Below are 22,049 nucleotides of genomic sequence, written 5' to 3'. Positions count from 1 at the left end.
TGGGATTTACACTCTAATGCGGATAGACAGCTTATTTAAAAATAAAAATAAAAACAGAAATATATAGTATGTCAGAAGGAAAGAAATGCTTTGGAGAGAACTCAGGCAAGGTAAGAAACAGTGCTAGTGAGGGGGTCGAGGAAATAAGGGGAACTGGTATTTGATAAAAAGTAGTGAAAGAGGATGTATTCTGTCAAATTAGACTGTTTTAAAAAAATACAGTTTACTTTAAGAGAATAAAAATTAGAGGCTGTTTGGCTCAATAGGTTACGAATATCTTTAAATCACTGGTAAATTCAGGAACAATCTAGCACATAAATTCACTATCTGACTCATTTGCTATCAAACATTTACAAGTGAAAAATATTTTTTATTTTAAATAGCAAAAAATCTGAGGAAGATGTTCAAATTGAATGATACTAATAGAATAAAATAATCTACACATTCAAGAGTCATAATCTAAAACAGTGCATAATGCTGGTGGCATGGTGATTAAATTACATGTTGATTAAATTGACCTCCTTATTGAGTTTGGTGCTGGTGTCTCTGGAAACCACATCTTTCAAATACATAGCAATATGTAGTATACTTAGCTTCAGAGTAGGAAGTAGTCTTTCTAGAGAGAAAGACAATAAGACAGAAAAAGGTCTACAAATAGAGGATGCATATCTCAACCACAGACAAACGTCCACATTCACCTAAGTGGTAGATAAACAGTTGTTGCTCAGTGAATATTTTTAGCTATATGCCCTTTAGGAGATAATAATCCCATTCACCTTCTAAATCACTGCACCAGTTTCACAGACTAAAGACAGGTATGTGATTATGTACACAGGCTTTAGACAAGATGCTGGCTAACGAACACACCCAGTCAGTAAATGTGTTAACTTATTAGCTTCAGAGCCCCATTCCCAAAAAGCAGTATTTGTGCTTTACTAGGGATGTTCGTGAACAGCAAGGCAAATAGCACCCAGCCTCTTGAACTAAAATGTTAAGTTATTAGTAGATAATTGGGGATTTCAGTTTCGACATAAATAGCTAGTAACATAATCTCGCCTACAATATAAACAGACTAATCCATTAAACTTTCCACTGTTTTTATCTGTAGAGGACCTCAGCCATTTATGATAGGATGTGTGCCTTCATATAGGGGAGGTAGTGGTAGGAAAGTACTCTGTACTCTCACTGGACTGTTTACTATCAAAAGCACACTTCACCCACATTCATTGATATGTCTACCTTTTCTTTCCACTATTAGATCACTAAATTCCTCAAGAGGAAGGATGCCTTCTTATTTATCCCTGTATCACCAGCCCAGAATTCACAATAGCAACTCAATACACTTTTGTGGAATGAATACTGCATGAATCAGTTGGGTGGAGAAGAGACATGGGTTTTCCATTTCCCAGCTTCAAAGACCACTGAGCATAGACTTTGATTTCTATTCCTAGGTAAGGATTTAACTTGCTAGATCTAGTTTGGCTTAAGAACCTGGAGGATCTCAAATCTAAATAAATACTTCCAAATAAGGCTTAAGGGTACCAACTCCACGTCTGCTATATATCGTAGCAAAGAACGTTAGGAATCGTCCAACGTTCATTTACAAATATAACCCTCCTCTTTCTCCCCCAAAAAATCCAGTTTTGTAGAGGTAGCCTTTCTTCCCTCCCTCCCCATGCTCTGAGCCAGTTGTGTTAGCCACATTTTCCCTTGCTGGTAAATAATCTGGGCAATGAGTATGTGACAGTGGGCATAGGGGAAGTCTACCAGGAGGTTTCTAGGAAAATCTCCTTACGCTCATGAACAAAAGCAAAGAAAGTCAGCTGCTTTGTGGGCCTAGAGATGCCGCTGAATTTGGATATCATCAAATGATATGATGATACAGCCCTGCTGTAATCATGAGGGAAACTAGCCTAAGAACCAAACAGAGAGAACAGAGTCAAGAGAATTATAGAAAAGCTGAGCCGGAGCCCTGCTCAATTAAACCTGGATTCTCTTCCTTTGGACTTTCTGTGTCCTTATATTTTTTAACCATATATGATTAAATTGTAGAAGATGATACAATAGTCTGTAATATGATCCTGTTTATGGAAAAATATTTTTTTATACATGATGTTCTAGATGGATATAAGCCAATCTTAGCTGTCGTTATCTTCAGGGGAAAAAAAGGATTATGAGGAAGGTACTTTCATTTTATATTCTATTACTGTTATGAAAATAGAAGATTGACACGGTTCTGGAATTTAAACTTCAAGGGGAATTTAAGTGTATTTTTATATTGCTTGCATGATAGGCCCTAATTACTTCTTCCCAGTTTTACTGAGATATAATTGACATATATCATGGTGTAAGTTTAGGGTGTACGGCATAATGATTTGACTTACGTATGTATATTGTGAAATGATTACCACAATAATTTTAGTTAGCATCCATCCTCTCATGTAGATAAAATAAAAAGAGAAAGCAAAAAAAGGGAAAAAGGGCTTCCCTGGTGGCGCAATGGTTAAGAATCTGCTTGTCAACGCAGGGGACACAGGTTCGAGCCCTGGACCGGGAGGATTCCACATGCTGCGGAGCAACTAAGCCCATGAGCCACAACTACTGAGCCTGCGCACCTAGAGCCCGTGCTCCACAACAAGAGAAGCCATGACAATGAGAAGCCCGCGCACTGCAACGAAGAGTAGCCCCTGCTCGCCACAACTAGAGAAAGCTCACGCACAGCAACGAAGACCCAACACAGTCAAAAATAAAAACAAATAAATTAATTAATTTTTAAAAAGGGGAAAGAAAACATTTTTTCTTTGTGATGAGAACTCTTAGGATCTACTCTCTTTACAACTTTCCTGTATATCATACAGCAGTGCTAACTATAGTCATCATACTGTATATTATATCCGTAGTACTTATTTATCTTACAACTGGAAGTCTGTACCTTCTGACTGCTTTCCTCCAATTCCTCCTCTCTCCACCTCTGGTAACCACAAATCTGATCTCTTTTTCTATGAGTTTGTTTTTGTTGTTGTTGTTGTTTTAGATTCCACAAATAAGTAAGATCATATGGTTTTTGTCTTTCTCTTACTTCACCTAACATTATATGCTCAAGGTCCATCCACGTTGTCACAAATGTCAGGATTTACTCATTTTTTATGGCTGTATAATATTCCACTATACAGATATTCCACAATTTCTTTATCCATTCATCTATCAATGGACACTTAGGCAGTTTCTGTGTCTTGGCTATCACAATTCTGCTATGAACATGGAGGTGCAGATATCTTTTCAAGTTAGTGTTTTCATTTCCTTTGGATATACTCCCAGAAGTGAAATTGCTGGATCATGCGGTAGTCCTGTATTTAATTTTTGAAGATCCGCATACTGTTTCCCATACTGTTCCCCATACTGTTTCCCATACAGTTTACAATCCCACCAACAGTGCACAAGGATTCCCTTTTCTCCACAACCTCGCCAGTATTTGTTATATTTTGTCTTTTTGGTGATGGCCATTACAGGTATGAGGTGATATTTCACTGTGGTTTTGACTTGCATTTCCCTAATGACTAGTGATGTTGAGCATCTTTTCACGTACCTGTTGGCCTTTCATACATCTTCTTTGGAAAAATGTCTATTCAGGTCTTTAGTCCCTTTTTAATCTGATGATTTGGTTTTTGCTATTGAGTTGCATGAGCTCTTTATATATTTGGGATATTAACCCCTTATCACATAATATGGTTTGCAAATATTTTTCCCATCCCACAGGTTGTCTTTTCACTTTGTTGTTTCTATTGCTGTGCAGAAGCTGTTTAGTTTGTTGTAGTCCCACCTGTTTTTATTTTGTTGCTTGTGCTTTACGTGTCACTAATGACTTTTAACATTATCAATACATAAAATTTATTGATTCCTTACTATAGTCTAGGCAGGAATCCTGCTGACACAAAAACAAAAATTGTGAGTGTGGTATTATTTTTCTTTATTAAAAAGTAGCCCCATTCAGTCTTTGGCCCTGGTCTCTTCAGAGGCAGATATCTACTGCCCCAAGAGTATTTAAAAGTGTAATCACAATTTTATATCCTAATTGTTTGATTCTGTATTTCAATGGAGACTTAGACTGCGTAGAGCAGTAACATATTTGAAAACGGATGAACAGTATCAAGTGTTTAAGTAAACTTCAATGTTTTCCCCAGTGAATCATTCGCCCAGCCATCTGAGAAACCTATTTTTAATAATGTACAGAATACAACCTATATTATATGCTTCACAGCAAGGTTTGCCAACCCTTCCTTTTTCCTCCACACTACCCCAATTCACTTTAATGAAGGGAAAGCAAATGGAAAAATATCAGTATGAAAATAAAACTCAACCAGGGAGGATGCAACATTCACTCTTAATTTTCGATCCTTGGCCTATCCGCCCAAAAGCATGAACAAATAAGTCTTTTAGATGTAGTGAACATGAACCAAAATACCAGAAGAATAAGAATATAAAAGAATATTAAATATATTTAAATATAAGTATAAAAGAAATACTGAGCACCACTTTTGGAGTAACGAATAAATACCGAAAACTCCTTAGAGAATAAAGTCTTTTCAAGGTAAAATATGTGTGAATCTCTGGATTAGTATGTATATATAAGATAGATTGAAAATAATATTGATTGGTTTGCAGAAAAACCAGGCTCCTGTCAAACCAAAGTACACTTTTCAGTCCTTATTCAACTAGATTTCTCTGATTTTCATCTGATGTTGTCAACAACATCTGATTGAAACTCTATACTTCCATGACGTAGTAGGCCAAATAGTGGCACCCCAAAACCATCCACATCCTATTCCACAGAGCCTGTGAATATGTAACATGATAGAATGTTGCTGGCTTTGAAGATGGAACATGGGCCACCAGCCAAAAATATAAGCCAGAAAAGGCAAGGAAATAGATTCCTCCCTAGAGCCACCATAATTAATGCAGTCCTGCCAAAACCCTGATTTTAGCACATTGAGACTAAGTTTTAGAATTCTTTTTTTTTTTTTTTTTTTTGCAGTACGCGGGTCTCTCACTGCTGTGACCTCTCCCGTTGCGGAGCACAGGCTCCGGATGCGCAGGCTCAGCGGCCATGGCTCACGGGTCCAGCCGCTCTGCAGCATGCGGGATCCTCCCGGACGGAGGCACGAACCCGTGTCCCCTGCATCGGCAGGCGGACTCTCAACCACTGCGCCACCAGGGAAGCCCAAGTTTTAGAATTCTTACCTCAAGAACTTTAAGATAATAAGTTCATGGTGTTTTAAGCCATCAGGCTTGGAGTAATTTATTAGAGCAGCCATAGAATAGAAACTAATACACATGGCTTCTGTAACTATTTTCTGCTAGTTTTCCTCTTATCTCCCAGATTGCATCTTCCCACAGCCTCCCATGGAGTCCTCCTCTTCTTCCCACTGCTTTATTAGTGACATCCCCTTAGGCCCTCCCACTGCTCTCCTCTTATTACATGGATACTCCACAGTAAAGAGCTTAAAAGCATAGACTTCAGAGCCCAATGGAGATAAATTCGTACCCTAGTTCTACCACTTACTAGCTATGTGAACTTTTCAGATACTGTAGTTTTCAGGTCTTAGAAATTCCATTTTGTTTCTTTGAATAATTTTTATACATTGAGTTTTTTTAATCTTTTTGTTCACAGTAGACATATTTTCCTTGATTTCATTGAACACAGCCATAATGGCTGCTTTAAATCCTTGTCTGGTGAGATCATATCCAGGTTGTTCTTGGTAGTCGTCTCTCTTGAGATTGGGTCACATTTGCATGTTTCTATATATTTTAAGCAATTGTGAATTGTATCCTGTCCTTTTATATTGTTGAGATTCTGGATTCTGCTATATACCACTGAAGAACGTGGATTGTATTTGCTTTAACAAGCAATCAACTTGGTGGGACTCAAACCACCAACTGCAACATGCTTGGTGGCAGTGCAAACCTCAGTGCAGTGCTGCCCTTAGCAGTGGTAACTGAATTCACACCTGCCCCCCATACACGTGGCTAAGCGTCAGCCAGACACTTGAGTGTATGCACAGAATGTGGGGCTCCCTCTCTCTGGATTTCTCTTTTCCAGGATCACTCCTTGACTTTCTGTCTTCAGAGAGACCGTGCATGTTCTTTTAGAGTTTTCGCTACCACACAGCACTGACTTCTGTCAGCCTCCAGGCTAAAAGCCTTAAAAAATATAAAAGTCATTGGAACCAATTCCATTTTCCAAGTCTGGCTCCTCTCCAGAATACGTCTGCTTTTGGTCAACTCTCTGGAGCCTTGAGGTAACTGGGGATTTTATTGCTGTTTGTTTGTTTTGCTTTTAATATTTGGACCAAATATGTTTTTTAATACTTGGGCCAAATATGATTTTAATATTTGGACCAAATATTTGGTCTGGAGCAAACATGTGCATTCCCAAAGCAAACACGATAATAAGATAACAGCGTAGCTATAGTGCTTCCTGTGTGCCATGAATGTTCTATACACATTAATTATATGGACTTATTAGATTCTCACAACAACACTATGAAGGGGACACTATTTTTTCCCCCACTTTATAGACGAGAAAACTGAGGTACAGAAACATTAAGCAGCTTTCCTAAGATTACCAAGAATTTAACTCAAGGAGTTTGCTCTAGAATCTGTATGCTTAACCACCATGGAAAACAGCACACAACTTCTTGAACTACGACTTCTACTCTTGCATTTATACAAAATGATCTTAAATGCAATTACTTGCCTGAAATTGGTACTTCAATGTTTGATAAATGTATTTTTTAAAAACTCATCTGTGGTGCTTCAATGTTTAAAAAATGTATTTTTTTTAAAAAAAACACCTCATTTACCAGTAAATTTAGCTGGTTACTTCTTGATGCATTTTTGAATACTCTCAGAGTACATGCTTTAAAAAAGCAGAGGTTTTATTAGAAGAATGGTACACTGTATAATAATACTCTATATTCTATAACTTCATTTTTCATAAAAACTGAACATGTCTGAGTCTGATGTACCTCTCTATTAATAATTAAGTCACAATGGTATTCTGTAATTACAAGACAGTATATAATTTAGAAATATGAAACACTCTTAGGATTTCCTATAAAATAATAAACCATTTCAGTAAATTGAAACATAAAAATCATATTAGGAATATCTCTGGACATATTATGCATAGTCCTCCTGGCAAGTACTAGTTTCTAATAGAATTCTAAAGAACAGTCTAATGAGACCAAGTTGTTCCTTGGAGAAAAATTTTAAGTGATTTTTATATTAATAGTTTTAATATTATTTCTTCTTGTCTTAGAAATGACGTAGCAAGTCCAAAGAACAGTCAAAGGAATGCCAAGTTCCACAAACCCAGTCCCTTCCTTGTGCTAACACTATATCTACACTTCCATGATAACACACATCACACTGCACTATAATTTTCCTTCTATTCCTGCATTAGACTGTGAATGCATTGATGACAAAAATCACCTATTATTCATCTTTCTATCCACAGAGACTTATAAAGTATATCTTATAAATGTTCAAAGTCTGCATTAAATAAATGAATGACTACAACTGACTGACGTTCATAATAAGTAATATTTATAATATTACATTGTAAATTTTATAGATATTTAAAGCATCAGTTGTAATCGAAATTATAGAAAACTACCAATTACCTATAATAATGAGGAAAATATATGACGTAAAGTAAATGAATGATACCAATCAGAATTACCAAAATTACGAATTTCCTCCAAAAAGCAGGATATAAGGGACAAATATTGGTTTAATTTTACTTTTTGTTTCTTGGTTCAAGCTACTAATTGTCTAACAACAAGGCACCGATAGTCAAGTGGTTACAAGCCAAAGTCAAAAGGGACAGGGTTCTACAATTCTCCCAGAAACGGCTAAACCAAAAGACAGACAGGACAGTCAAGGTTATCTTTGTATATAGTCTCCTAAATAGTAATACAAATAATAAGCCACTTAATATACTCGTGGGGTTAAACAAAAGCAATGCCTGTCAACAAATGATAACTATTAAAAATAGTATTTGAAAAAGTAAGAATTATCAATAAATTTCAGACTGTAAAACCAAAGCTCCTTCCACTATACTGTCTCACTTTTCACTTCATATCTGTGCTTCTATGAAATGCAATCCTTAAATTAAACTAGGCAACACAAAAATAAAAATTAATGGAGAAAGTGTTCATCAAAAATGTTTCTGAATTAAGGTATAATGAAACAAATACACAAAAGCATAGGATCACCTAAATTATTAAACTTTATTAACTAGAACACACACAGAAATAAGCAAATACTATCACTGACTATATTTTCACCTAATTATGCCATCATTGAACTGGCACGACTACGTCTCAGAACCAACTGGCTGGGATACTGGAGGAGGGAGAAGGGGGACTCTGGACCAGCCAAGGTCACAGAGAAGGAAACTGCAAGGGATTGTAGCAGTCCAGCCATTTCTTACAGGTATGAGAAGAAGAATAAGTAAAACAATAAAAATAGCCACTGTTAAATGTATGCCGAATATTCCACATACCTCATCATTTAATAATTACTCAACCTGATGATAAAGACTGACCTTCTCCAAAGCCACAGAGTGAATATGTGGCACAGCTCGTATTCTTAAAACTGTTCACGAATTCTACAAAACCCTGCTTAGGCCTATGCTATATCACCGGGTATGCCAAAAAAAAAATCTGAAGAGAGAGAGGAGATAGAAGTGCATTCAGAAGCAGACAAGTTATCCAGAACCACATAAAACCCAGAGGGAGAAGAGAAAAATTAACACAAGCAAGGATGTGCATGTACAGAAGCCCAGGCAAAATCCGGCCAAACGGACGGGCGATGCTCCCGCAGTCATTTTTTCCTTGTTTTATGTGCACTGTCTCCACCCTCAGGATTTTAAAGGCTCTGTGAACAGCCATTCAGATAAAGCTAAACAGGTCTTGGCCTATTTATGACTGATATGCTTTAAGAATAAAAGCTAAATGATGTTTAGTGGAATTATATACATCAGATCTAGATCTGTCTTATCTGCTTAATAAAAAAGTGATATTTTTTAAAAATCCCTCCCAATAGAACCTTTCAGAAGGCTTCTTGTGCCACTTATATGTTAGTTATTTTACTAACAGCCACAATAAGCAACGCTGTGGAATCAAAACTTCATAAATTAGGTAATATTTCTGTTGCATTTTACGCATCTCCTTTTGTTATCGATAATCTTCGTGATTTGTTTTGGCACAAGTGATGTCGGGAATTTCCTGCTGGATTTCCTGCAGCTTTAATAAAACCATGCATTTATCCTGTGGGACCCAAGAATCCAAGCAAAATGGTACAAAACCACAAGAAGAAAAGTCATGGTTCTAGATGAGAAATGTTTCTCCTTATCATCATCAAGTGTGTTTGTTGTATTGCTACCATGCCTATGACAGCATTTTGGACATTAAATAGTATCAGTATTAAATGTATTGAATTACACAAAGAGTTTAAGAAGAATTATTTTTTTAAAAAAGAACAAGGCTTCTTAGAGAAAGTTGATCACGAGAGAGTGGGAGAATCAGGTAATACACAGGTTCTTTCTGATACGCTGTTAACTGGTAGGGAAAGAAATGATTTCAAGAAAATTAGCATCCCTTTCCTGACACACTTCATCCCAAAGTGGATCTTTCTTTAAGCAAATCTACTGCATATAATTTATTGTTAGAGATGACAATTTGCTTGACAAAAGTATTGACATTTGCCACAGATTCCCATAATGAATTCAAAGGAGACATATGAGGTGCTCGTAAAGAGGATGTGGATACCTATGGAGTCCAAAGACTGACTCCTGCAAGTGCCAACAGCATCCACTGATCCCATGTAATCAAACGTGCTCTTCAGCCGGGTTGCACTATTATGATGAAGATGGTTGTTACAGTGGAAAACTAGCCCTCCTGGTAAATTACCTCAGCCCTAACTCTGATCAGCCCACAACTCCTCCACGATACCCCCGAACTGGTCAGACCACCCCCCAAATCTCCCCAGGACCTTGACTCTAGCATTTTGACTGAGGTCCACTCTGAGTAATCGATGCCTGTGTCAAACTAGTTACGAAGTATTTTGAACATCACTACCGGGTATAATCAAAACTCCTCTGCAGTCTAAGAATCCTTCTTTCCCCCAGAAACAGTTTCCTCTGGAGCTATTTGACAGTGGTGTCTTCCTAAAAGTTACTAGCTTGAAAGTGAGATTTGGCTCAATGAAATATGTTCCTTTCCTGTAGCAGGTTTTTCTCAAGTTTTCTTTTCTAATTAATGTCTTATGGTATCTACGCTCGTCTTTTTAAATGGTATTCCACATATCACATAAATTACCACTTTACCTCTCATAGAAACTTTCTAGATAGAGTACAACTCAAAATAAAATTCAGCTAAATAAATATATGGGGGGAGGCAGAAATTCTAATAAGTATCTTCAAAACATAAGTCCAAAAATAGTATTTTCAACACTTCATATATACACAGAAAACTGAGAGTTTGCCTAATCCAACGCCATGATTCTAGGGAGGTAAAACATCTCAGAAGTTTAAATTTAGAAAAAGCAGCTTAGCAATATAAAAATTAAATTTATGGGAACTTAATCGTAAGTTGGTATCTACAAAGATAAGTGAAATGGCAATACACACTTTTCTAGATGCTCATGCAAAAGAAAAAAGGATTTTCCTTTGTAAAAACAGATTTGAATTTCCAAGTTGATATGTGATGTTTAAAAATCAGGAGGGGTTATTCCAGGTAGAAAGAAAACTAGTTAAACTGAGAAATGTTTTATTCCTCTTTGATTCAAGCCTAATCCAAAAGCACTGCATTAAAACCCAGAAAAAACATTTTTTAACTTTATGTAGTTTAATACCTTAATTTCAAACTGTTGTAACCAAAAATGAACTTGAAAAATTAAAGTACGCATAACATATTTGGATCTTTTTAAAAATAAGCCGTTAGTCTAATATCAAATAAAGATCACTAAAGTTTCTCCTCCATACTTACAAACGTACTTTTCTCCTCCATACATACATACATATGTCGTATAGAATTAAAATTTCAAATTAATTTAAAATTAATGTATAAACCAATTAAAGTCCTAAGCTGTCTGACACTAAAATTTAAAAAACTACAAGGCTAATGAAAATACATTACATCAGAATTGATCACTCATTTTCTGTTAAACCATATATTATCATTTTTTAATCTCTTTACTTAACCAAACCGGAGCAATGATTAACAACAAAAACAGCAACACATGGACCAATAATGGCAAATAAAAATTTTCAGTTTTATTCCTGGAAATAGTATAGCTTATTAAACCATACACTGCAGTAATTATAGCAACAAGCAAACAAATAAACAGGAAACAAAAATTTGACCATTCATCCTCCTGCTTAATTCTAAAATTTAATGAATTGGCGAAGAATGGGCAGTCGCCCAGAAATCACTCACAGCATAGAATGGAACATAATTTAAATTACCAAATAAGCTTTCAAAGAAAAATGTTTGCATTAGGGGACAGAATAAAAATTTCAATTTTCAGAAGAAAACGATTAGCTATTTGCAAAATTACAACTGACTAAAGCTGTAACACCATAATTTTGTTACTTCAAATATATGAGTGCCATGAAATTTTACTTGCCATAAAGAAGCTTAGGACACAGTCACATGGTTAGAGGCATTTGAGAATGAAATAAAGATTAATGACAGCCATGCATAAAGCAATTAATTGAAAGAGTCAAAATAACAGCTCCAAAAACGTTAGAAACACAAATGCTCAAGGAGAAGATTCTATTGTAACCATTGACATAAGCATGAGGTTCAAGGACACAGATCACCCTGAGGATGGATTTTTTTAAGTTCTTTAAGATGTCAACAGATCTGCTGGATGAAGCAGAAAGGCAGACTTAAGAAAATCACAACTAAAAGGCATTTACATATTTTGGTCAAAAGAAAATCTCCAAAACCTGTGAAAGAAATCATTCATAGAGTAGCTGAGTTCATTAAAATACTGCAAGACAACATAAATTAAGTACTTGCCCCTTGTGACTTCTCCACAGTGTTAGCCAGCATCTCCTGCAGGGCCCGGACAGAGAGGGACTGTTCCAGCACAAAGGTGCAGATGGAGAGGTCTGGGGGGACATTCTGTGCAGAAAGAAGGACAGCCGCCATCATCATCATCGTCGTCGTCATCATCATCACCACCACCACCACCACCATCATCAAGCATCTAGACCCAATTTACCTTTTTATACTTCAGTTTCTTTCACAGAAAGAATAAAGAGTACTTGTCAATTCTCTAATATGAGCTCCCAAATCATCCAAATACATTGTCTACACCTCTCACACTTAACCCGCATTTTAATTTACGGATAACTATAAGCTACCATTTACTGAGCGCCTACTCTGATTAGGCACTGCACTCGGAGCTTTATCAATAACTCCTGTGGTCATCTACGGTAAGGATTATTACTATTATTGTGTGGACAAGAATATAGAGAAGTTAGGTTACTTTTCCAAAGTCACAATTACTAAATTTTTCAAGCCAGGACTAAAAAGCCAGACTTCTCTGACTCTAGAGCATTCATTTCTAGTCTATCAAGTACTTCGCTGATAAAAAATGAAAAGGACAGAAGAATACTTTACTCAAATTAACAGTGAAGTTAAGCAAACATAAAATTGATTGGTATAAAATATTGATTTACACAGGCTTGTCCTTATCCACAAAGACAACGATTAGCTTGTCTTCCTCAAGTTGGGTATCATATCCGGCCTCGAACTTCAGATGCGATAATTTGACTTCTATTCGGTGTCCGCGTACTGCTTTATTTTCTCACTCATTCCTTTTCCTTTCTATTTCCTCCCATCAACTTCCATTCCAATCAAGTAATAACCCCATAAATTCTGAAAATCCCAACAAGTAACTACCAAGGAGGTGAAGGAAACAGGATAAGAACCGACTGTCAAGTTACAGAGAACTACCCCAATTAGGAACAAATGCATTATCGTGCATGCATGCTTTTACTTTAGATAAAGCAGGATCCAGGAGGCAATCCAGCTGGGTATGGGAAGATGTTCAAAGGAGCATTTTCACAACAGAAGAACATTATAAATACATTAAACACAAAACACAAGCGAGAATATGTCTTCTTAAAAAGAACATTAGAAGGATAAATTGATAACTTGATGCAGTGCCTCAGAATTACAATTTACAGTGTTAAAGTACTTACTAAATGGAGCCACTACCAATAAAAAGATCCTTATCAGCAGAGAATGATGCTTTATGGTTTCTAGGAAAGATTAGGTACCAGGGTTCTAAAATTAAAGTTAAGATTATTTTATGGATAAAAGAAGCATATAATCACTACTTACTCATACCCCACAAACCTTCCTGGCACCCATGTTTTGCTTTGCTTTGTTTTATTTTTTAATGAACTTTCATTTTCTGAATTCCTCTATCCTCTTATCATGGGCTTCTGTGGTCCCCAGCCCAATTTCTTTCCATTCCTCCTCAAACTATCTCAGCTAGTAGTCAAAGGAATCTCTCAAATCTGGGTGCAGCTATTACTTTTATACTCTGCGGTAATGCAAGGAATTTTCACACATTGAGGTATGGGGAAGTCATTCTGGCTTATACATGATTTGGCTTGAACTTCATGCTAAATGGAACAGTTAGCAATGCATGCATTGGTCTGTCAAACATGCAATCTGCTTTGACCATTTTTTTAAAATGCATTTACCAGGTTGTTCAGAATGTCCACTTCGAAGATAGGAAATGGGGGCATTTTATCCCTACAATGCCAATGCTAGTACTCCTTCAAAGATGAGTTTCCCTTCCCAGACAGCAAGGTCATGCTGAGTTGCTGTGTGTGTGCTAATCTTTCTCTTTTGAAACCTTGAAGGGATGCACCCCTGTTTAATATTTGTCTTCTGTTCTCACAAGATATAAAACTGTGGTTCAGGCATTCAAAACGGAGCCAGATAGCCATTGTGCACGTGGTTTCAGACACATTCCTGTACTACTGAGAACTTGAATTTTCTGAACTGTATCAGACTCAGAGACTTCACCAGCCATTCTCAAAACAAGATCTGTTAGCAGCTGCCAGCTGCACCCTTATAGTCTCAAGGTCTCCCCTTGTAACTATTCAACCATTTCGGACCTCAACCAATCCTGGCTTAACAAGCGCCCTTACTTCTTGCCAGCTCCAATTATAATTGGCAAACCACTTATGTAACTTTGTGGATTTTGCCTATATAAAGCGTCCCCCCATTCTGTAGTCTAGAAGAACACATTTCAAGTGTTTCTTGAATCTGTCTCCTGGGCTACAGTCCTCAGCCTGGCTCAAATAAAACTCTTTTCTATTCCGATTATAGAATGTTTATTGATTGTTTCCACTGACAGCAGTCAGCCAGACAAGGGCTTTCTTTCCAAAATCCTCAGATAAAAGACTGGAAGCTTGGACAGGGACTCTCTTCTACTGTGAAATTCAGGATGAGCTCTTTTAAATTTAATATTCTCAGTTCTAACTATATTAATAACGATTTATCACACTAAGACAAATGCTACTGGGAAAAAATTGATTAAGGTAAGTGTTTATTCCATTCATATCCATTTAAACTGTGAGAGTTTGGAAGCTACACTTTGACAAATAGCACTAGTAGAGAACTATGTTAAGAAAGGGTGTGCTAGTGAACCAATTTCTAAAAATAAAAAGCCATGACTTGCCCATTTCTGTAGTGTAAATACTCCAATGACGGCTGGTTTCAAAGTGTAAAAGTTGACAAATCAGCTCACAAAACTGCTAAATATGCAACAATTAGCTCTCAGGAAACTAAGAGCCATTGCCAACACACCACTGAACTGATTTCATGAATTGCTTTAGAATCAGTGCATTATAATAGTTAAGAGATTGGATTCTATAAACAGATCACCTAAGCAAGCAAGAATCCTGGCCTCACTACGTACAAGCTATTAACTTTTCTAGTCTTCAGTTTCCTTCCCTGAAAAATGGGATAATAATTATACCATCCTCATAGGGTTGCTGTGAAAAAATAAATGAGATTATCTAAGTAAAGAGCTTATCACAGTGTCAAGACCATAACAAGAATTCAAAATAAGGGATGTCATTAGTTAGTTTTGCATATTGTCATTTCTCTCCATCTATGGCATTTATGAAGCACCACTCATGTCTTAAAATTGGTTCTTAAATGGATTGTTTTACAGAAATCACGTTTGAAAAGTCAAAGCATTAACTATGCAGCTGTTCATAACATCTAAAATGTTCTAGTTATTTTCAAGAAAAAGGCACTTTCTGGTAATACTGAAAAGTTTACATACTGGGTATATTTAAATTGTTTCCTACTTCACTTTCATCAAAATGTTAAAGTATGAATCACTGGAATATCTTACATTTATTTTAAAGATCCTTGAAAACCACATGGATCTGAAATGAATTAATCCTGCCAAACAAATTCCATTTTTTCACAGAGCGACATACTTGTTACAGATAGTGGGGTTTAACAGGAATAAATGAACAATCAGCAAAGGCAATTCTCTCTCAGAGACTCTACCCATCTTTTTTTTTTTTTTTTTTTTTTTTTGCAGTATGCAGGCCTCTCACTGTTGTGTCCTCTCCCGTTGCGGAGCACAGGCTCCGGACGCGCAAGCTCAGCGGCCATGGCTCACGGCCCAGTCGCTCCGCGGCACGTGGGATCCTCCCGGACCGGGGCACGAACCTGCGTCCCCTGCATTGGCAGGCGGACTCTCAACCACTGCGCCACCAGAGAAGCCCTACCCATCTTTTTTTGGACCTTTATCGCTCTCTCTTTGCCCCCTCCCCCCTCAAAACACACATAAATGTAATAGAAAAGCTGAGCAGTTAAAAAAAGAAAAATGTTTTACCCCTTCCAGTAAAACTTGAAACAATACAAATCAGAGCCTTGCCCTGTTAGTTTCTTTTACTGGAAAGAGAAACGTCTGGTTGTTCTAGGCAACAGAATCATTACCAAAACTTGTTACTTTTTAAAAGTAACTACTTGTCACTTTTTAAAGTAAACTACTAAAAGTATTTCTTAATTTAGATGTATATTTCTTCAAATAACCCTCACATTTTTAGAGTTAAACCACACTGCAGCATTTATGTTAAGGCTTAGTTCCCACTTCCCCAAAATAAAGTTGTCAGTGGAAAAAAAAGGGTCTCATTTATTAATTAAAGATCAACTAAATGGCCCCTAACACCAGGCACAAGAGGTAGAGTCTATACAGCTGTAGTGGGAACTTCAATTCACAAGCATTTGCATGTTACCATCTTTTCCTTAGTCTTTTTCTTTACTCAAGTACTATTACTGAGAATTTTAATTTTTAGAACTTCAACTTGAAAGAACTTTACGTGCCCTTACAATGAGTGTGCTCCCAAACCATGAAATAAACCCTTATGTAATATACGTTTTACCTTACAGGTGCTTCAAAATAGACCACATTAGAACATGAAACAAAGAACTACTGCTCAGCCTGTACACCTACCTGCCTCTTAAACATTACACTTAGTTTTCACACAAAATTAAACCAGAGAAAGTATACACTTCGGTCTGGCTAAATGTGTATCTAGGCTGCCCGGAACCCGAAGCAGGCAGGTAGGAGGTTCATAATGCTTTTCGTATGGAGACAAGACCAATTTGATAAGGACAGGTGTGCTTTGGCAAAGGTAACAAACCTTAAGCAAGCAGCATGGCTGCGCGTCTTCTCTTCTTTTAAAATACAAACTGGTCCCCGTTATTCCCTGCCTGACAAACATTACCTCATCTTACAGGTAAAGAAATTCTCAAGAATAACCACAACATAGCCTCTGGCTTTGTTGGCACTGGAGAGTCTGTGTGAAATCGATTAGGTTTCCAACCGAGGGATCCATCGAACCATTTGGCATACACAGACGCATATGCCTAACTCACTTACAAACCTATTGAAACATGTCGTTGACTTAACTGAACTGCAAACAATAATTGGGGCTATTTACGCTACAGCAGACCACCTCTCTTGTTACCACTGTGTACAAACTGCACACTAACATACCACTCCATTTTAAGGTCTCGATGCCTTTGCTCATACTTTTTTCTCCCTCAGCGTGACGTATCCATCTCCAGGTCTCCACCAGTGGAAAACTATTTCATATTTTTAAATCACACATAAATAAAATCACATAGAAAAATATTTTCCTCGGTGAAAATTCAAACAATACTGAAAAATTGAATTCTCTCTTTCCAAATTTAATTACACATACGCTCCCTCCCAGGCATAACCACATGGGAGCTGGATAAGCTTTCGGATGTACATCTCTCCAGGCCTTTTTTTATGCATTTGCATACATATGTAAGCTCACATTGAAGTATATAGATTGGCTTTTCCCATTAACGGGCTCACTTTGTATAAATTCCATATTTTAATTTATTAATATGTATTGAAGATCATTTTCTGTTAATAGATCTCTATCTACTTCATTCTTCACGACAGCTAAAGGATCTAGACAAGCCATACGCCTCCTGAAGACTGGTTCAAGTTTAATACTATGAAACATTGTTACTCAACGTGGACCCTCACTCTCCCACCCCACCACGACCAGTCTGAAACGATGATTTGCAGAAGAAAGTGCTCAGTGTTTGAAGAGTTGACCTCAAACTACGATTTCACCTATTTCTGGAAAATTAAACAAATGCGCCTATAGGGACACAGTAGTAACAGCCCTAACGGCGGATCTTTACTTTGGTTTTTGTTTTCACAATCCTAAGTTTCTAATATGAAGACAAGTAATTTACCTTTTTACACTGCCTTTCAGTTGTGCACCAAATAACCTTCAGAGTAACACAGAGATATCTCAAAATGTATTTTGAAAATTCATGAGGTATTAAATCTTGATAGCTTGACAGCATAAGCAAATGGGCAGGTCACTGTACCAAAGGACACGGGATTCCGAGTCAGTGCATAACCAGCCAAGGGATCCCAGGTAAATCGGTCTGAGCTTCCCCATCCATTAAGTGGCAACACACCTGTCACACTTCACAGAAGATTTCTGAAGTCCAAATAAGAAAAGCAAAGCATTACAAACTAGAAAATCCCAACAAACTATCATTTTCTCTGCCTAATTAAAAAAATAGTCTAGCTCACATTGAAAGCCAGAATCACAGAGATATAAATTAAGAGAAAAGCTTGTCTTCTACCAGCAAATGTGAAGACAGGATCCTTTGGAGTGGAACAGATGGTCTGAAGTTGATGCAGGTTTGTTTTCTCTCAGCCACCCATCTGCTGAGTGGCCTTGGGCAAGACACCATATCCACTGAGGGTCAACGTGCCCACGAGCTATGGAGACATCAAACTTCTCCAAAAAATAAAGATGTTGTTGTTGTTGAAGTTGCCAAGTGAAGACATGAAACAGGCAAAATCACACCTACCATACAGGGCGCGGCATCCTTTAAAATGTTTGTGTGTCCTACAGTTCCAATGTCATTATGAGGCTGTATCCCACGGACTTACATGAACTACTTTAGAGAAGAAATACCAAGCTGGATAAAAGGAAAATCTTAGTTCACTTTTTTCTCTTTATACGTCTTCAAAATTCCAATCATAACATTTCCCCAGCCTGGAAATGGGGTTGTTGCCAGACTTTCACACTTTTCTGTGAGAGTTCATAGTTCCAGGTAGTGTTGCTTGTCATATTCTTGTTCTCCTCATCCCACTTTGCACCAAAGATTAACAGAACATTGTCTTAGAGAAGGAAATATGTATCCTGCATCAATCACAGGATAAATTCTTTCTTCTTTCAGAGATCAGCTTTTTGAAAGACAAGTTAAATGTGATCACAGCAGATGCAACGGACATGCCTGGGTTTCCCCACGTCTCAAGCCTTTGAATCTCTTCAGAAAAGCTCAAGTCATTCCATGTGCCTTTCTTTTTATTTTTTTTTTTTTTGCGGTACGCGGGCCTCTCACCGTTGTGGCCCCTCCTGCCGCGGAGCACAGGCTCCGGACGCGCAGGCTCAGCGGCCACGGCTCACGGGCCCAGCCGCTCCGCGGCATGCGGGATCCTCCCAGACCGGGGCATGAACCCACATCCCCCGCATCGGCAGGCGGACTCCCAACCACTGCGCCACCAGGGAAGCCCCCCATGTGCCTTTCTTAACAACACAGGTCCAAGTCAGAAAGGACCTGTTAGCCCACTAAACCAGTGGTAATTAGCAGTACATCTCCGCTACAAAGAGCCACAGCTCTGCCAATTAGCAGTTAATTATGAAAATTAATTATGAAAATCCTTAGTGAATTAATAGGGTTTCATACGATTTGCTCAGTGTTCATGTTTCTCCTTGGCATACATCTTCTCTAATACAATCTCCTTTAAACACCATATTAAGTAGATATGCCAGTCTGCCTTATTTTTCTAATTATTTTACTATTCAGCTGACTCAAATGTGCCAGTGCAAATCTGGAGGTATACCAGTTTGACATTCACCCTGCATGACCTCTCTCCTGCTAATATCCTAACAGGAATAGTGTATTAGGTCAACTCTGTTCACACGTATCTTAACTGGGAGCCACTGTTGGTGAGAACACACATATTTAGTATTTTGAAAGCCAGACACTCAAAAGGCAACCAAAGGAAAGGCTTCTGCTATGAACTGAGCCTGAAGATGATATGCAGGTATGTTAAAAATCACATGTGCTACTAATGATTCATTGGATGTAGCCTCCTGCCTCTGAACATTGCTAAGTCAAACCCATCTATCTGTCACAATCTCCATAAAAGCTTAACAAACCAACCCTCCACACTCTAGGTGATGGCCCACTTACCTAATTTGCATGTGAAGCTCATAATTTCTATTCATATGTCACCATGATGTTCCAGGAAGTTGGGCTCAAATTAAGAAACCTGCTGTGGAAAAAGCTATGGCGCTTCACCACTAAATTCAGAGCTCAGAGCTCAGTAAACATCTGAATAAACGCATGAATAAGCAAACCACAAGAAGAAATAAATCGGTGGAAATAGTGGAACCACCGCTATAGTTCAACTACCCACCAATTACTTTGGAGCAAAGTTTCACTCTGCTCGGGTCTTTTTCTAAGTATTAGCAAAATAAGGACTTCCCTGGTGGTCCAGTGGTTAAGACTCTGCGCTCCCTATGCAGAGGGCCCAGGTTTGATCCCTGGTCTGGGAACTAGATCCCGCATGCTACAACTAAGAGCCTGCATGCCTCAACTAAAAGATCCTGCGTGCCGCAGCTAAGACCCGGCACAGCCAAATAAATAAATAGTTTAAAAAAAAAGAATTAGCAAAATATATACATATTCATTACATATGTTGTAAGCAATTGGCAGTGTCATGATATTGAGTACACAAAAATAGTTTTGGCAAAAATAATGTATGGTCCAAGTATTTGTCAGATATCAGAGTCTGTGACATCTCAGCCTTGCCTCCCTGCAAGATCCCAGTGAACCACAGACAGTGATCAAACTTGGTGGATCCCCCAGTGAAAATTTCCAGTGAACCATAGAGGTGTCTTCGGGGAGTTCTGTGTAAAGGAGATTCAGGTAGAATCAATTCATAAGTTCGTTGCCTAGAAGTATTCGGGAAAAAAATACTTTTTACCGTAACCAGGTCAACCTAATCATCTGACATAGGACCTCTGTCACAACATCTATACCGCCTTGTCTCATAATCTGCTTAAAGAAAGGGAACAATTCACACAAACGTGTGGACACGGGCAATCAACAGCTTCTGCCTCACCTAGAGAACTACGGAAAGTCAAAAGGAGCAGAAGAAAACGAGAATTATGGCGTCCACGTCCAGTTATGCAGGCAAAAATGATATCTTCAAATTTAATTAACAGTGTAATACAGTGCCGATTTATTCAGGCATAACATACAACCATCTCGCTCTTCGTGGGTATCTCATTCCATGGAAGTGTGCTGGATAATTCCATCGAAATTAATTTAAAATGGCAAGAGCTAAATTAATTACTCAGTATCAGTCTGAACAAATTAAGCTAGAATCAACTCAGTAATATCACTTGGAACCTCAAAACTGAAACTCCAAGCAGACTCAGATGGAGACAGTCAACACCTTGGAATTCTTACTAGGATTTTGCTCACACGCGATTCCCACACAGTTTCAAGAATTAAGAAGTAACTGTGTAGACACAATTATGTAAATAATAATGGCTACATGACTTTTAAAGCATCCTCTGTGTGCTAGGTCTTAATTCTCACCACAACTCTATAAAAGAAGTATTATTATTATCTTCACTTTAGAAATGAGTAAATGGTGAGTGACAAAATTAAATGACTCGATCTAAACCAGAAACTATTAAGAGGCATATCTGCTTAGCCTAAAACCCATATATCACCTTGTCCCCCTCAAGGTAATATTAGCCTGATTATCAGCTGTTCTTTTTTTCTTTTCGTTTTCCTGTACATTTGTGGTAATAGTTTTATTATTGATAAATTAAACTTCAATGTGACAGTGTACATGCTCTAAAAGAACTCACACATAGAATCAGAGCCATGAATACCACAAACTCCATGACTTTCGCTTGAGAGACATCTCATAAGTTCATAACCTGGTATGAGCCCCTCTGGCAATGTATTAGCAAAAGCAAAAGTGTAATAAGGCATTAACATAGTGATCCTTCCTAGTTGATGCCTTGTGGGTATAATCTGGATACAGGGATCTTTCCCTTGTTATCTGAAGATATGAGTCATCATGTCAAAGGAAAATATGATATTTTCTGGTTGAAGAATCTTGACGAGAGAGGTATATAGTAGAATTAGAAAACTAAGTCAGGAGAGGTACTTCAGGTATGTTATATAGAACTGAAACTAAAACTGTATCTGTGAGACTTAACCTTGAAATAATGTTAGGTGATCTGGACATACTCCAGAGTCCTATTAATCCATATAATCTATAAACATGTAGCTTAAGGCAACAGAATACAAATACAGTTTGGGTGACCAAAAATT

At 37.6% G+C, this 22,049-nt stretch overlaps 1 protein-coding gene across 2 annotated transcripts in view; it reads right to left on the bottom strand.

Annotated features, from left to right (window-relative positions):
- Nucleotides 1-22,049, bottom strand: part of RYR2 (ryanodine receptor 2) — a gene marked incomplete at its 5' end in the record, with an annotated part of 721,806 nt that overhangs the window by 452,051 nt on the left and 247,706 nt on the right. For both annotated transcript variants that reach the window (XM_082674159.1, XM_082674158.1), the window contains one exon: nt 12,086-12,194. In XM_082674159.1, coding sequence (XP_082530285.1) covers nt 12,086-12,194 — 109 coding nt within the window. The remainder of the gene's footprint in view (nt 1-12,085; nt 12,195-22,049) is intronic.

This window comes from Grampus griseus (genome assembly GCF_964374135.1).
Source record: "Grampus griseus genome assembly, chromosome: 16".
NCBI classification, from domain to species: domain Eukaryota; kingdom Metazoa; phylum Chordata; class Mammalia; order Artiodactyla; family Delphinidae; genus Grampus; species Grampus griseus.
Note: the sequence above shows the minus strand (reverse complement) of the source record. Positions and strands in the feature narration are given on the sequence as shown.